This window comes from Aotus nancymaae, unplaced genomic scaffold (genome assembly GCF_030222135.1).
Source record: "Aotus nancymaae isolate 86718 unplaced genomic scaffold, 86718_ANA_hifiasm-v0.15.2.pri h1tg000029l, whole genome shotgun sequence".
In the NCBI taxonomy this organism is placed as follows: Eukaryota; Metazoa; Chordata; class Mammalia; order Primates; family Aotidae; genus Aotus; species Aotus nancymaae.
In genome coordinates, this window is record NW_026988442.1 from 8394663 (window position 1) to 8411315 (window position 16653).

The 16653-nt window shown below is 44.0% G+C and overlaps 1 protein-coding gene across 4 annotated transcripts in view; it reads left to right on the top strand.

Annotated features, from left to right (window-relative positions):
• The window catches only part of DNAAF9 (dynein axonemal assembly factor 9), a 151693-nt gene that overhangs the window by 64863 nt on the left and 70177 nt on the right, over positions 1-16653 (top strand). For 3 of the 4 annotated variants that reach the window (XM_021665721.2, XM_021665723.2, XM_064382275.1), the window contains 6 exons: positions 1545-1581; positions 6582-6669; positions 7880-7956; positions 10177-10221; positions 10611-10656; positions 15100-15211. In XM_021665721.2, the coding sequence (XP_021521396.2) occupies positions 1545-1581; positions 6582-6669; positions 7880-7956; positions 10177-10221; positions 10611-10656; positions 15100-15211 (405 nt within the window). The remainder of the gene's footprint in view (positions 1-1544; positions 1582-6581; positions 6670-7879; positions 7957-10176; positions 10222-10610; positions 10657-15099; positions 15212-16653) is intronic. The other variant, XM_021665722.2, reaches the window with a different exon arrangement.

Here is a 16653-nt window from a genome sequence, read left to right on the forward strand (position 1 = left end):
CTAATGAACAGTTGCTCCCATGAACTAAAAGTTGACACACGATTCACTACTTTGCTTGGAAGCTCATGATACCCAATTCATGGGCCTCCAGCTCCCTCTCTGATTACTTCTGGATAGTTGATGTTTCTAACACATTTCTCACAGAATGTGGTTCAAGAGGAAGATGATTGGTGTAACCTACATTAAGTCTAACCATGTGTATAGCCCTTTGCTTAGTATCACAGGGGAGGCCAAGATGAATAAGACCTAGTTTAAGATAGCAGGAGGTAGGGGCCAGATGCGGTGGCTCACACCTGTAATCCCAGCACTTTGGGAGGCCAAGGCGGGTGGATCACTTGAGGTCAGGAGTTTGTGACCAGCCTGGTCAACATGATGAAACTCCATCTAAAAATACAAAAATTAACCAGGCGTGGTGGTGCATACTTATAGTTCCAGCTACTTGGGAGGCTGAGGCACCATAATCACTTGAACCCGGGAGGTGGAGGTTACAGTGAGCCAAGACTGAGCCACTGTACTCCAGCCTGGGCAACAGAGCGAGACTCTGTCTTAAAAAAAAAAAAAAAAAAAGATAGCAGGAGGTAAGGTCCACAATGGGAATTTCAATGACTCAGCCAGGTGCCCACTTGACTGTTCTTGTGAGGAAAGTGAGGAAAGTCCATAATGAAAGAGTACTTAGAAGCCAGGAGCATGCCGTGGGGCCATCCAGAAAGAGGCTGCCTGCTTACTGGGGTAACAAGAAGTTGCAGACATCCAAAGAGACATGGAAAAGAACCTCTGGAATGAACGCAGGTTTCAGCATTGCTACACAGAGGAAAGTACATCAGAAGCCCTATTTTATTCTGGATGATGTTAAATAAGCCAGGAAACTCTGGAAAGAAGCATAACTTGGGTCAGGTAATTAAGGAGATAAAGCAAGCAGTAGAACTGAACCTGTTTACTGATGCTTCAAAGTTTAAAAAATTAAAAATAAAAGCAAAAACGTTCCAGAACCTAAGATTTCCGCACATCTCTGGTATCTAGTGGTGATGCTGAGTGGGTTGTAAAAGTGGGAAATGCGGGCGAAGGTCCAGAAGGCTATTGGGAGTGGCCAGGTTCCACTGTTGTTGGTGTTTATACTGTATTTAGCTTAAAAGAAAAAAATGGGCCAGGCGTGGTGGCTCACACCTGTAATCCTAGCACTTTGGCAAGCCAAGGTGGGTCACCTGAAGTCAGGAATTCAAGACAAGCCTGGCCAACATGGTAAAACCCCACCTCTACTAAAAATACAAAAATTATCCAGGCATGGTGGCATGCACCTGTAATCCCAGCTACTTGGGAGTCTGAGGCAGGAGAATCACTTGAACCCCAGAGGCAGAGGATGCAGTGAGCCAAGATGGCACCACTGTACTCCAGCCTGGGTGAAAGAGCTAAACTCTGTCTCAAAAACAAAAACAAAATGTAGTTCTTGACAGTGCCTTCCAGGTAAATGAAGCATTTCTAGCTTCCTTGTTAAGTGTTTGCATACTCTGTGCTCTTGTCACATTCTTAGTGGGCCTCTTTCACAGGTGGTGATAGCCAGCTGCCCAAGAAAACTGAACAAATGTAAGTCTTCATATTTTATTTTTTCTTTCTCAGAGTTGAGTTACTCAGTTGTGACTGTCCTGTATACTTCCTTTTGAGATCAGCAGTGATTAAGACATCTGGTTTTGCTGGGTGTGGTGGTGTGAGCCTATAATCCCGACATTTTGGGAAGCTGAGGTGGGAGGATCACTTGAGGCCAGGAGTTCAAAACCAGCCTGGGCAACATAAGCAGATGCTGTCTCTACAGAAAATAAAAAATTAGCCAGGCATGGTAGTGCACGCCTGTGGTCCCAGCTACTTGAGAGGCTGATGTGGGAGGATCACTTAAGCCTGGGAGGTCAAGATTTCAGTGAGCTATGATTGCACCACTGCACTCTTGGCAACAGAGGGAGACTCTGTCTCAAAACAAAAAAAAAGAAGACATCTGGTTTATGAGGTGAACATTATGGTGTCGTTTCCCAGGTTTCTCTCAGCTTGAAATTCAGGCCAGAGAACCCTGCCAGCTTTGCCATCTGCTCTTCTCTCTAGACCTCAGAGACTTCCTACCTGCACACCCATGCATTATATGATAAAACTCCCTTGATATGTTTTCTACATAATGCATTTTTAAATTAAGGACTTTTCTAAGAATAAACCATCTTGAAATCCATCAGGAGAATCATGTGAAACCCCAACTGGTCTGAAGAGTGTTTTTCTCTGGATTTGACACTTAAGTCTATGGAACAGAGTCAGAGGGTGTGAACACCGGCTGTGCAACCTCAGAAAGGTCCTGCCTAGTGTTGACTTCTCTTCTTTCACATACAGCAAGAAGCCAAAGACAGAAAATAAACTCATTTGTGCTGAAACTATTGAATTTCAAAAAGCATTCTCCTTTAGCAGTATGGACATAGTAGGATTTTATTATTACCTAATTAAATACTGCAGCATAATTTGATGGGGTATAGATCAGTGCTTCCCTATGGCCAGCAGTGACAGACTACAAAAGATTATCTAGGGATCTCTTTAAAATATAGGTTCTCCAGGCCCAATCTCAGCATTACAATCAGAATTTCTAGGGCAGGGCCCACAAAGTTGTATTGGGAAAAATATAATAGAAGAAATAGAATCACACTATTGTGATTCTATTTGCAAGTAGAAAATAGAAAGTATGCAAGTAGAGAAAAGAAATTAAGATCAACTATAATTCCTTCTCTCCGGCACAACCCATTAGTATCTTAATTTATGTATTTCTGGGGCTGAGCACAGTGGCTCACATCTGAAATCCCAGGACTTTGGGGGGCCAAGGCAGGCAGATTGCTTGAGCCCAGGAATTCAAGACTAGCCTGGGCAACCTTGTGGAATCCTGTCTCTGCAAAAAATAGAAAAATTAGCTGGGTGTAGTGGCACATGCCTGAATTCCCAGCTACTTGGGAGGATGAGGCGGGAAGATCATCTGAGCCTGGGGAGGTCAAGGCTGCAGTGAGCTGAGATCATACCACTACATTGCATCCTGGATGACAGAGTGAGTTCCTGTCTCAATAATATGTGTGTGTGGACGGGTGCAGTGGCTCACACCTGTAATCCAGCACTTTGGGAGGCCTCACCTGAGGCCAGGAGTTCGAGACTAGCTTGGCCAGCATGGCAAAACCCCATCTCTACTAAAAATACAAAAATTAGCCGGACGTGGTGGCACATACCTGTAATACCAGCTACTCGGGAGGCTGAGACAGGAGAATTGCTTGGACCCGGGATACAGAGGTTGCAGTGAGCTGAAATAGTGCCACTGCACTCTAGCCTGGGTGACAGAGCAAGACTCTGTCTCAAAAAAAATGTGTGTCTATACATGTGTGTGTGTTTGTATATGTATATGTATATAACTTTCTGGGCTTTCAAAAAAAACTATTCACTTAAGCTATAATCATAATGTGTATGTAGTTCTTTTGTGCGTTTCCTTTCTTTAGCAACAAGTCAACCACTTCCTCACATGTTGGTGGGTGTAGTCTTACCTTGTGCCTGCTTGTACTTCTGTGCCAGCACTGCTTAGCCACTGCCCTGGATCCTTATGCTAGACCCTTAAACATTTTGCCTAAACCAAATCCATTGATGCCCTGCATCAGGGACTGGTATTGAGTGGTAACTGGGTGCACATTGGGAGATTTGCCAAATCACAGGTCCAGTGGAACATGTGGATTCAAGTGAAAGTCACAACAGAGGCTGGGCACAGTGGCTCATGCCTGTAATCTTAGCACTTTGGGAGGCCAAGGCAAGTGTCAGGAGTTCGAGACCAGCCTGGCCAAGATGGTGAAACCCCATCTGTACTAAAAATACAAAAATTAGCCAGGCGAGGTGGTGGGTGCCTGTAATCCCAGCTACTCAGGAAGCTGAGGCAGGAGAATCGCCTGAACCCGGGAGGCTGAGGTTGCAGTGAGCTGAGATTGCGCCACTGCACTCTAGCCTGGGCAACAGAGCAAGACTGTCTCAAAAAAAATAAACAAAGTGACAACAGTACCATGAAGACCTTTTTATGGGTCAGCAGCCGTGTGGCTTGTGTATTGAGCTCTTGTGTACGGATCTGTATAGGAGAAGACCAAGCAAGGGGAAGGCCTGACCAATGTTGGTACTGAGTGTTGCTTGAATCAGCTGAGGAGGGGGATATCTTTGCATGTCTTTGGGTTTGGCATCTTTAAACCTGCACCCTTAGTGCCAAAGTGTAGAGGATTCTGGTCTCACCTGGAAGGGGCCAAGCTGATTCACATCTCTCTGTCAGGCCCCTTCCAGGGTATACCCTCTGCCCTGGCCTGGCCAGGCCAAAAGTCTTCGGGATATGTTACTTGGAGCTGTCATTTTGTTATATGAGCTCTCCCTGTTTTTTTTTTTGTTTTTTTTTTCAACTCAACCCTAATCTCTTACCTACATTGTGGAGGTGTGGTGCAGGAGCCAAGGAGGAAATTTAAGGAGGTGGCAATGTGATATGGCACAGTGGAAAAGCACCAGGCTGAGAGCAGATCTGAGTTTGGGTCAGCCGTGAATTTTCTGTGACTTAATAGACAAGTTATTCCACTTCCAGAGGCCCTTATTGCTTCTTCTAGAAGATGAGAGGATTAGACCAAATCATTTCTGTGTTTTTTCCCACTTTCAAACTCCTATCACCTTCCTTTACCTGTTACAAGATTCTTATGGGCTTAAAAGTAGACGTATTCTTAGGTGAGACCTTGTCAGTTCCTTCCCAGGTGCCTCTTTTTGTTGCCTTTCAGGGTCTCTTGGTTGGGCCCCTTCTCTTCGTAAGTGTCTTAAGAAGAGCCTGCACCTCCTTCCTCCAAGGCAGTGGTTCTCAACCAAGGGCAATTCTATTGAACTTCCCTCTCCTGTCTTTCCCCACTCAGAGGAACATTTCGCAGATTCTAGAGAAATTTTTGATTATCACAACTGGGATGCTACCAACATCTAGTGGGTAGGGATGCTGGTTAGCAGCCAGGCGTGCTGCCGAACATCCTACAATGCACAGGACAAACTGCACAGCAAAGAATTATCCTTCCCTAAATGCCAAGGTGGAAAAAACCTTCCCTCCCAAAAAGGAACCAGACTGGTTTTTCTAGGGACTTCTGTGGTAGTCTAGTCTGGCAGAGAAAAACCTTCTCTTTCTTTCTTTCTTTCTTTCTTTCTTTCTCTCTCTCTCTCTTCTTCCTTCCTTCCTTCTTTCCTTTCTTCTTTCTTTATTTCTTTCCTTCTTTCCTTCTTTCCTTCTTTCTTTCTTTCTTTTCTTTTCTTTTCTTTCTTTCTTGACAGAGTTTTGCTCTTGTTGCCCAGGGTGGAGTGCAATGATGCGATCTTGGCTCAGTGCAGCCTCCACCTCCTGGGTTTAAGTGATTCTCCTGGCTCAGTCTCCCGAGTAGCTGGGATTACAGGCATGTGCCACCATGCCCAGCTAATTTTATATTTTTAGTAGAGATAGGGTTTCTCCATGTTGGTCAGGCTGGTCTCAAACTCCCAACCTCAGATGATCCGCCCACCTCGGCCTCCCAAAGTGCTGGGATTACAGGCTTGTCCCATTGCGCCCAGCCAAGTAAAACTGGGAAGTTTTATACTGTGGAAATGAGAAGTCAGAGAGAAAGAACATTATCTGGGGGAAAGGTGAGACATCTCCTCAGAAGGATTCTCTGTTCTTTAAATGAGGCAAGCTGCTTGGAAAGGGGTCTGCAGCTGTTTAACTTGAATTTAAATGAAACCCAGCCCCTCCTCAGTCTAGTCATCTCTCTTCCCGTCTGAGGTCTCCCCCAGAGGTTCCAGTAGTAGCCAGCCGTCAGCAGGTCTAGTGAAAAAATGAAATGAAACTACAGTGTGGTTAGGTCCCTGGAAAAGCAACAAGTGGGTGTGATAACACTGAAGGGACTCCTGGTCTATGGGTAGCTGCTCCTGCACATAGACGGGTCAAGGAGACTTCATAGTTTTATTCTGTTTGGTTACAAACAGGGAGGGGCAATCTCTTGAGCAGAATTCAGAGGAGCCAATTTTCCTTAAGTTGATTTAACAAAAGCAAAGTATAAATCAAACCAGGCATATGACTTTTTTTTTTTTTTTTCGAGACAAGGTCCCACTCTGTCACCCAGGCTGGAGTATAGTGACACAGTCTTGGCTCACTGTAACCTCCTCTCCCTCCCGGACTCAAATTACCATTCAGCGTCAGCCTCTCAAATAGCTGGGACTACAGACATACATCACCACACCTGGATAATTTTATTTTTATTTTTTTAATTTTTTTGTCTAGCTGGGGTTTTGCTGTGTTGTCCAGGCTGGTCTCAAACTCCTGGGCTCAAGCAGTCTGCCTTTTTCAGCCTCCCAAAGTGCTGGGATTACAAGCCTGAGGCACCACGCCCAGCCCAGGCTTGTGACTTTTAAAAGGTTTAGAAATCAATAGGTTTTATTTTTGCCTTTTTCCATTCTGTTTAAAAATCAGTTTCTTGGGGGCTGTCATTTGTGTGCATGCATCTTTTAACAAAATCTCATGATGCTGTAATGTTAACCATTATTATTTTTTTTTAAAGTAGGCTATTGTCCCAGATATATGCTGCTGTTATTGAGGCTGTTTTGGCTGGCATTGCATGTTATGCTAAAACTTCCAGTCTAACAAAGGTAATTTAAATACCATGTTTCTCTTTCTGTAGCTATTATTTTAATGTAAAACATTCTATCCATGTGTTTCTTCTTTGGACACCTTGTAGTACTCTCTTATGCGAACTTGGGCCTCTTTGACATGAGGCAGAGCGATACCTTTAAAGCACTGAGCACCTGCTGCCTGTGACCATGCCGCTGTTGTCTTATGGATGACAACTTATTGGTGCTTCTTTGTAGACATCTAATTGTGTTAAGGAAAAATCATTCTGTAGCACATTGTTTTATTGAATAGCTAAAACAAAAGACTTTTTTAAAAGCTAGAAAACATAAAGACAACTGTAGATTATTCTGTGAATTCTGATAAAGTTCGGTAAGTTTGATTTCCTATAACTCAGTGTTTTTAAAAAAAAAACAGCTAAAGATTAGAAAATCTGACTTGCTTTTCCTAGACAAGCACATGTGTTCCCGTTCTCTGACCATTATCTGCCTTGCTGTTTTGCGGTTAACCTGCCCTGCTGAGTTGGATTCCTATATCTGACCCAGTAAGGAGATGAGAAGAGTCAGCTTGATGCCTCCCAAATGCCAATAGGACCTTTTCTGAAGGAAGCCATTTGACATTGGAAAGGTTGTGTATGATGTAGATATCAGAGAGACTGTAGCTGTAGTCACCAGCTCCTTGCCGTCTCCCCTCCTTACTGAACTTGTATCCCTGGTACTGAGTCCGGATTTCTCAGCCCTTTAGCCACATGGCAAAGCAGTGGGGTGTCCTTCAATATCAGTTCTCACATCTTTGTTTTTTAACTTATCTTTTGTAACTCTAGCTATTTGGATATTCTTAGCATCTGGCTAAAACTCTGAGGGCAGACATTTATTTCCAAGAGCCAGGGAAGAGCGGGGGGGAAAGCACCTTTACAGACCTCACATTCCACTGCTGTCATCACAGCTGATCACTTCTCTGGATCCAGCAGGTCAGGTTCCAGTGCACACCTGCCTGAATGCAATTTTGTCCTGTGAACCTAGGTTGGAGAAAGCAGGCCCTTGTTTCCCTTAACATGATGCTTTTACTTTAATCTGTTCATGTCTACCAAGTAGTCACATAGATGGGAAGGGCACACTGTAGGGCATGGTGTGATCTTGGATAAGTGTTAGGAGGGCCCTTCCATGATTGATATGTGTACTTTTTCCTACTGTGAAAGCTAATTGTCCCTGTCTTGTTATTATTTTACAGGCCAAGGAGGTAGCAGAGCAGACTCTGGGATCTGGGTTAGACTTCTTTGAGTTGACTCCGTTTAAGGCAGCTCTGCGGTAAGCAATGGCTGATATTTTTTATAAGGAATTTTTTTGTCTTTATTTTTGAAAGATTCTTTGTCCCTTGTAATTTATATTTCATCTCCCTTTGAGAAATGCTTCAGTAAAATAATGGGATGTATGAAGGAGAGTCATTCATGATTCAACCTTTACTTAGAAGCCAAAGAGCCAAAGATGGAGGAACTGTTTGAGAAAGTCACACACATGTTTTGAGGCTAGAATGCAAGGTAGATTAACACCAGAATCACAGGAGACTTGACAGGCCTGGGTTCCAAGGCTAGAAAGATGAAGCTGGGGACCTGAACGGTGAGGTTTATAGAGGCAGGGGGCCCTGGGCACAGGAAGATAGTCACTGCTTAGAAGAGACTTGCACTGGACCTCGTCTCTCTCTAGAATGACAGAAACCCTGAGCCTAGCCATGTCTTAGGGTCTGCATGGTCTGAGAATCTAGTGATTTTTCCATCACATCTCTTGGCATGTCACAGTGGATCTCTTTGTGGTCTTTATCCACAGCTGAATTTTCATGAACCCAGTCCACTTAACCCAGTGTTTCACATGAGGACCATTGTGTGTACTTTTATACAAAGGATACAAAAGACGCCAATATTAGCGAATTTATTTAAGAATACTTCTAGGATGTGTCCTGTGATGCCTAAGGTCTATGTCCCACATTTTTCTTTTATCTACAGTCCTGGGTAATAAGAGGGAGTATTTGAAAGATTAGTCAATTAATTGGTCTAACAAGAAGAATTCTATTTCTGCAGCCCCAGGAGTGGAAGAAAGAGCCAGAACTCTGAGATGCAGGGCTTTAGACTTGCTTCAGGTCTTCTTTCCCCTGGGTCTTCTGGATCTTGCTTCTCTGGCCATGAAAGGGGAAGGATAAAGGAAGTGTGTTCCCTTAAGGCCTTGTACTGCCCTGTACTATCTGTTTCTGGCCAACCTGAGTCTGAGAACACTCCTTCACTTTGCATCAGTGTGACCCTGGGAAAGATAGGGAACTCTCTGTATCTGCTTCCTTAACTACCCACCTTGTAAAGCAATTGGGCACATAGATGTTAGCTGCTATCACAGTGGGGTATTCTCTTTTACCATCAATATGGCTGGTATAGTCATTCTGCTCCTCCTTTACTCGGGCCCTTGCCTAGGCCACTCAGCCTTCCCAGAGCAGGCCACCTCTCACTTCCAAGGCCTCCTAGGCCTGGGTGTCTGCTCTAGCTGGAGAAAGGCACAAGGGGAAAATGCCAGTCAATTGGAGAAGAGTCTCCCAGGCCAGTCTTCTACCAAGAGCCCCACCCCTTTCTCACCACATAGATTAGTTCACTGAGGTCAGGGTGCAATGGCTCACGCCTGTAATCCCAGCACTATGGGAGGCCAAGACAGGCAGATCACTTGAGGTCAGGAGTTTGAGACCCTACTGACCAACGTGGCAATTCCCCGTCTTCACTAAAAATACAAAAATAAGCCAGCTTTGGTGGCACGTGCCTATAGTCCCAACTACTGGGGAGGCTGAGGCAGGAGAATCACTTGAACCCAGGAGGCGGAGGTTGCAGTGAGTCAAGATGGTGCCACTGCACTCCAGCTTGGGTGACAGAACAAGACTCTGTCTCAAAAAAATAAAAATAAAAAAGATGACTTCACTAAGGACCCTCGAACTGCTTCAGATTAGCAGATCTTTCTCCCAAGAGGGAAAGGAGTGGGGAGCCATGAATGCAGACAGGCATTAGTGTGTAACTATCCAGTACTTATTAATGCAAGAAATTACACTTACACAATTTAGAGTAAGCTCAAAGGGCTTTCTAGTTATTTCTCAGCTCTGAAGGCCTGACCCTGCCCATGGCTCCACAGCATTTGACTATGAGTAGCAGAGATGTGGCCTCTGCTTGTGCTCGGAGCAGGGATGGAGGGTCACTCGCAGTCTGCAGTGAGCGACAGTCCTCTCATGTCATTTCCTCCTGTTGTGGTTCAGGAGTCAAGACAGTCCTTAGGACTTGCACAGAGGCAGGGCCATGATAAGAGTGAGACACTGGTCCCACACGTGCTGGTGGCGTGGGACCGTGGGGAAAGTATCTAAAATATCTAGGGTAAATCTGTGTGAAGCAAGGATGACACACACTTCACTGTGTAGCCTTGAGAATCCCAAGCAGGGCCTTGCACAAGTATCTGGGGAGCAGGAGCAGACTGATTTTTCTTTTGTTTTGTTTTGTTTCTGGTCTACAGCTCCAAGATGGCTTTTCACATACATGCTGTGAATAATCAGGGAAGGTGCGTATATGATTGTGGTGCATCCTCATATGGATCAAGTTTTAGGAAGATAAAGATAGGGGAAGCTGCTGACATGAGTGGTTTTCTCACAGTTCCATACCTGGTAGTGATATCACTCCAGGGTTGGGGTTGGGTTGGTTGTGCTCAGCTGAGGCCCTGTACCCTAAGTGCTTCCCACTGCAGAGCTGAGGGGCAGAGGTGGGGCTGGACGTATTTACCTTAGTGGCCTGCATACCGATTCTACATACATGTAACCCCGTGTTTTGAAAGTCCCTGAGAACAATCTGAGTCTACGACTTGTCATTGCCAGGTTGAAAAAAGTCAACACTGTAAATTTCAGTACACTTAAAAACTCTTTGACAGTCTTTTCCATCTCTTTCCTCTCATAGAATTGTACCGCTGGACTGTGAAGATAGCTTATTCTTTGTGAAGACGGTAAGCAGAGCTGTCATGGGTCAGCTGGCTGGAAATGGCCTGCAGAGGGACATCTGTGAGTAGGGAGGTGGGAGTGGGTGGAGGTCTTGAGTAGCCCACCCCTTACCTGAAGAAATTGATCTATTCTATTCCTATCCCAGCCAAAGCAGTGGTGAACCTGTGCTTACTGAGGGTACCCAGGTAGCTGTGCCAGGCCCACCCACATCTATACTCCCTTGCCTAGGCTTCCCCAGGGTCCAAAGTCTTAACTAAGGTGTTAGGAGGCACCTCTTTCTGCGTTATGAAGCCTTCCTACAGGTAACTGAGATTGCTCTGGCCTCATGTCTAAATATGAGTCCAGGATAAGCCTGCCTAATAGATAAAGTTTTTCAGTGGCTTCTTTGAGTTCCAAGACTTGCATTGATGCTCTTAACAGGAACCTAGAGTTGAGACTAGTCTTGGCAACATAGTGAGACCCCATGTCCACAAAAACATATTTTAAAAATTAGCCAGTTGTGGTGGCATGCACCTGCAGCCTGAGCTCCTCAGGCTGCTGCAGCAGGAGGATCATTTGAGCCCAGGAGTTTGAGACTACAGTGAGCCATGATTGCACCACTGCACTCCAGCCTGGGTGACAGAGATTTAGTCTCAAAAAACAAAAAAACAAAAACAGCGACCTGGGAAAATTTAACTACAGCCCCATACCACAAAAGAACATCTTGGTCAACAGTGAACTACAGATACAACAGTGGTCCCATAATATCATAATGCTGTATTTTTACTCACCATTTCTACGTGTAGATATGCTTAAATACACAAATATTTACCATTATGTTACAATTGCCTATGGTATTCAGTATAGTAACATGTACAGGTTTGTAGCCTAGGAGCAATAGACTATACCAGCTAGCCTAGGTATATAGTAGGCTATACTATCTAGATTTAAGTGCACTCTATAATGTTCACACAATGATGAAATCAGCTAATGATGCATTTCTCAGAATGTATTCCTGTCATTAAGTGATACATGACTATAATTATTTAAATAACCAACAGTCAGTAGGGACCTGGGTCTCCTATGAAGTAGGGTAGTCAGCAAAGTTTTCCAACCTGTGTGCTGGGGGAATGGTTTGGAGATGCACTGAGATAATGGTCCCTGGGTGGGATGGCATGACCTGGGGAGCCAGAGTTTCTAGGCCAGTTGCTCTCAGTCACAAGCTGAGTCCTCCATTTACGCCAGAGCATCTGATATGAAGAAGGTTGGCAAACGGTGCATGAGAGGGTGGTAGATATCCAGCCAGGATTCTGTTGGTGGTGTGATCTTGAGTCTGTTCTGTGAGCACTGCCTGAGCCTTAGTTCCAACAAGCTTTGGTCCCAGGAAATTAGGTGACCAGCTGTGAATGATTTGATACAAGTGCATCCCCCTCACCATCACCTGTGGAAAAGTAACTCGGAGTTCCTGTCAGTAGTGTTAACTCATCTACAGAGAACAGCACAACAAGGGTACTTTTTTTAAGCTTGTAATTTATGTTTTTATAATGTTCCTGGTCCCCATCTGTGAACATTTTGTGTGGATGTTCTTTTAGAACTAATTTAGGCTTTTTTGTGATATTATTAAAACATTGGGAAATATTTACTGATATTTAGGTAATAATACTTTATCTCCTTGTTAGATTTTAAGTCCCTGACTTCTCTCCTTGGACTTTTGCACAGTGCTTTGGAAGATGCTTTGCACAGTAGCAGGTGATTAGGAATCCAGTAGAATCACAGTCTGTGTTAAGTATGCACAGCTAATGAGATAGGAAATAAGATGCCGGAAATTGATGCTTTCTGTCTACATTCTGTCCTCTTATCCAGACAGAGATGAAGTTCTGTCTCCATCTCAAAACCTCCCCTGTTGATTTCTCCCTACAAGTATTCCTGTAGTACTTGCAGTTGCAGTTTAAGGAATAATTCTATCCTAACGTGTCATATGATATCATAATGTGTCATATGATGACTCTTCTATAAGAATGCCCTTGTCTCTCCAGCTATACATTATAGATTTCCTGAAGACAGGCACCATGCTATATTTTTTCTTTCCCCATGCCACATAGTGGGAAATATATAGCAAGTCTCCAACAAACACCCCATGTCCTCTTTTTAATGTCCTCTCTCCCCTTCCTCAATACCAGTGGCCAAATATGAACATGAAGGATCAGGAACCCACAGAATCTGTCCACCTGATTGGTCTGGGAACCAAAGACATAGGATTGCCATTGTCACTTAAGAGGAACCATGAGGGCTGGGCGTGGTGGCTCACGCCTGTAATCCCAGCACTTTGGGAGTCCAAGGCGGGTGGATCACGAGGTCAAGAGATCAAGACCATCCTGGTCAACATGGTGAAACCCCGTCTCTACTAAAAATATAGAAAATTAGCTGGGCATGGTGGCGCATGCCTGTAATCCCAACTACTCAGGAGGCTGAGGCAGGAGAATTGCCTGAACCCAGGAGGCGGAGGTTGCGGTGAGCCGAGATCGCGCCATTGCACTCCAGCCTGGGTAACAAGAGCGAAACTCCGTCTCAAAAAAAAACAACAACAACAACAAAGGAAACAAGGGAAGTGGGGAGACTAGGAAATTCAAAGCATTATTTATTAGCAAACAACAAAACCCTGGATTATTTGAACGTTTTGCGGTTTTGAGTAATATTATTTACTGATTACAGTCCAGTCTTGGAAATAACAAATCCATCATCCAAAGAGTTTTTGAGGCTAGATCACTCAGTTTTGACTGTTCACATACGTTATTACATATTTGTAAAAGTCAGGTTTCATGTGACTCTGACACAGAGGAGGTAGAATAATCAAATGTTCCTCTCTAGGACACTATGCAGTGATCATAAGGAAAGGAAATAAAAGTTCCCTTTTCCCTAAAAAAAAAAAAAAAAAAAAAAAAAAGAGGAACCATGTAGCTCAGGAGAGTTCTGTGTCTTCAGATGCTCAAAATTATTTGAGACAGCTTTAGATAAACCTTCCAGTTGTCAAACCTAAAAAGAAAGTTAACTCAAATATAGAAGTCTACCTGTCTCTTTTGTATATCCTATTATCATAATAATGTGGAAAATTAAGGGCTTTGGCTTTAACCGTTTTTTTCTTTTCAACCTTCTGCCGTCTTTAAGTTTTTCTTTGAAAATCCAGCAATTCCTTCAAAATCCTCAGATCTTTTGTCTCTGTCCTGAGGGGTAGGACAGGGGTCCCAGGCTAGGACGACTATATTTAAAAGTGGACTTAGTTTCAGAAGCTCTGTACCCCTACCCACCACTGAATGCTCTTCAGGGTAGGAGGTCCTTGTGCTACTTATCCCATGTCCCTCATCAGATAGATCTTCCTGACCATCCCAGACTCTAGCTCTGGCTAACATCACTTTCTCTGTTTCTTCTGCTGACTTCTTCCCAGAATTGTCCATTTTCACCAGTTTTTACCTGATAAATTAGGGCTTTCTTACCAGACATTTGGGAGCTCTCTGAGTTGCTCTAATTTGTTTCCAGGCTACTGAAGCCTCTGCTTTTATTTGCCTTGGCCACAAAAGCTTGAATAGCTTTCTTGGCTTTTTGTTGTTCTTGTTTTTGAGATAGGATCTTGCTCTGTTACCCAGGCCGAGTGCAGTGGCGTGATCATAGCTTACTGCAGCCTCAACCTCCTGGGCTCAAACAATCTTCCTGCCTTAGCCTCCTAAATAACTGAGACCACAGGCAGATGCCACCATGCCTGGCTTTTTTTTTTTTTCTTTGAGATGGAGTCTTACTCTGTCACCCAGGCTGAAGTCAGTGGCATGATCTTGACTCACTGCAACCTCCACCTCCCAGGTTCAAGGGATTCTCCTGCCTCAGCCTCCCAAGTAGCTGGGATTACAGGCACATGCCATAATGCCTGGCTAATATATATATATATATATATTTTTATTTTTAGTAGAGATGGAATTTTGCCATGTTGCCCAGGCTGGTCTCAAACTCCTGGGCTCAGGTGATCCACCCGCCTTGGCCTCCAGAGTGCCGGGATTACAGGCATGAGCCATCATGTCCGGCCTAATTTTTTTTTTTTAGTAGAGTGGGGATTTCACTGTGTTTTCCAGGTTGGTCTCAAATTCCTGGGTACCTCGACTTCCCAAATTGCTGGGATTACAGGCATGAGCCACTGTGCCTAGTCAATATACAACAATTTGAGGGAATTTATAGAAACAAAAAGATACTTTCTTTATAGCCCAAGTGCATCTCTGATCAGGGAGCAATTTCAGGGAAGGCTGGGTGATCCTGAAGTCACCTCCCAGTTCAAAGATGTATTTAAGATAACTCCAGTTTTTCCTAGAAACTCTTCAGTACTCTTTTGCCATATTCCTTAAGGCAGTATTTTGTGGTCTCTGTCTTATGGACTTCTCTCTGAAGGTTTTGGGCTGGTAACTGCTCTGTTTTCTCATTTGATGCAGGCTTATATGACCGTCTATGACATTCCTGACATGCTGGGAGGAAATGGTTGCTTAGGATCTGTGGTCTTCTCTGAATCATTTTTGACTTCTCAGATCTTAGTTAAAGAAAAAGGTATGTGTATGTGATCTTTAGAAAGTAAACCTTAAGCCTTTTTTTGTGTGTGGCAAAATAAGTTATAAGCTAAGGCAAAAAGCCAACAATAAACTGGTAAAAACATTAGAACTTATGATCACATCACTGCCGTCCAGCCTCAGGGACACAGTAAGACCCTGTCTCAAAAAAAAAAAAAAAAAGAGGAACATTAATGAGGTACAAAGGGTTTATATCCTAATTTATGAAGAGCTTTTACAAATTAATGAGAAAAGAAAAGCTACCCAATGGTAAAATGAGAAAAAAAAAAAAAAATGAACAGGTACTTCACAGGTGTGGAAAACAAAAAAGGGAGGAGGAATATGTATAAATGAAGATGCGTGGCCTCATTAGTAGTCAAGAAGAAGCTATTTGAAAGCTGGGCACAGTGGCTCACGCCTGTAATCCCAGCACTTTGGGAGGCTAAGGCAGAAGGATCATTTGAGGTCAGGAGCTCAAGACCAGCCTAGCCAACATGGTGAAACCCCATCTCTACTAAAAATACAAAAATTAGCTGGCATGGTGGTGGGCAGCTGTAATCCCAGCTACTCAAGGCTGAGGCAGGGGAATCGCTTGAACTTGTGAGGTGGAGGTTGCAGTGAGCTGAAATTGTGCCACTGTACTCCTGCCTAGGTGACAGAGTGTGACTCTGTCTAAAAAAAAAAAGTAATTTGAAACAATAATGACATATCATTTTTTTAACCTGTTATATTAGCAAAATATCCTAAAGAATTATATTCTAAGGAACGAAAATATTCTAAAGAATGATAGAATGAGCCTGATAATATTCTCTTTGATCTTTAATATGTGTACCTGTACTTGATAAAAATTAAGAAGTAGGCTGGGCGTGGTGGCTCACGCCTGTAATCCCAGAACTTTGGGAGGCCGAGGCAGGCAGATCACAAGGTCAAGAGATTGAGACCATCCCATCTCTACTAAAAATATAAAAATTAGCTGGGCGTGGTAGCATGCACCTGAAGTCCCAGCTACTCAGGAGGCTGAGGCAGGAGAATCACTTGAACCCAGGAGGCGGATGTTGCAGTGAGTCGAGATCGCACCACTACACTCCAGCCTGGTGACACAGTGAGACTCCCATCTCAAAAATAAAAAGTAATGGTAAAATGGACTGATTCCCAAGAGTTTTGTTTTTTGAGGTTTTTTTTGAGACGAGGTCTTGCTCTGTCACCCAGGCTGGAGTGTGGTGGCATGATCTTGGCTCACTGCAACCTCCACCTGCTGGGCTCAAGCGATTCTCCCACCTCAGCCTCCCAAGTAACAGGGACTACCAACGTTCCACTACGCCTGGCTAATTTTCATATTTTTTGTAAAGAACCAGGGTATTGCCATGTTGCCTGTAATCCCCAACTCTTTGGGTGGCCATCGCTGGTGGATCACCTGAGGTCAGGAGTTCGAGATCAGCCTGC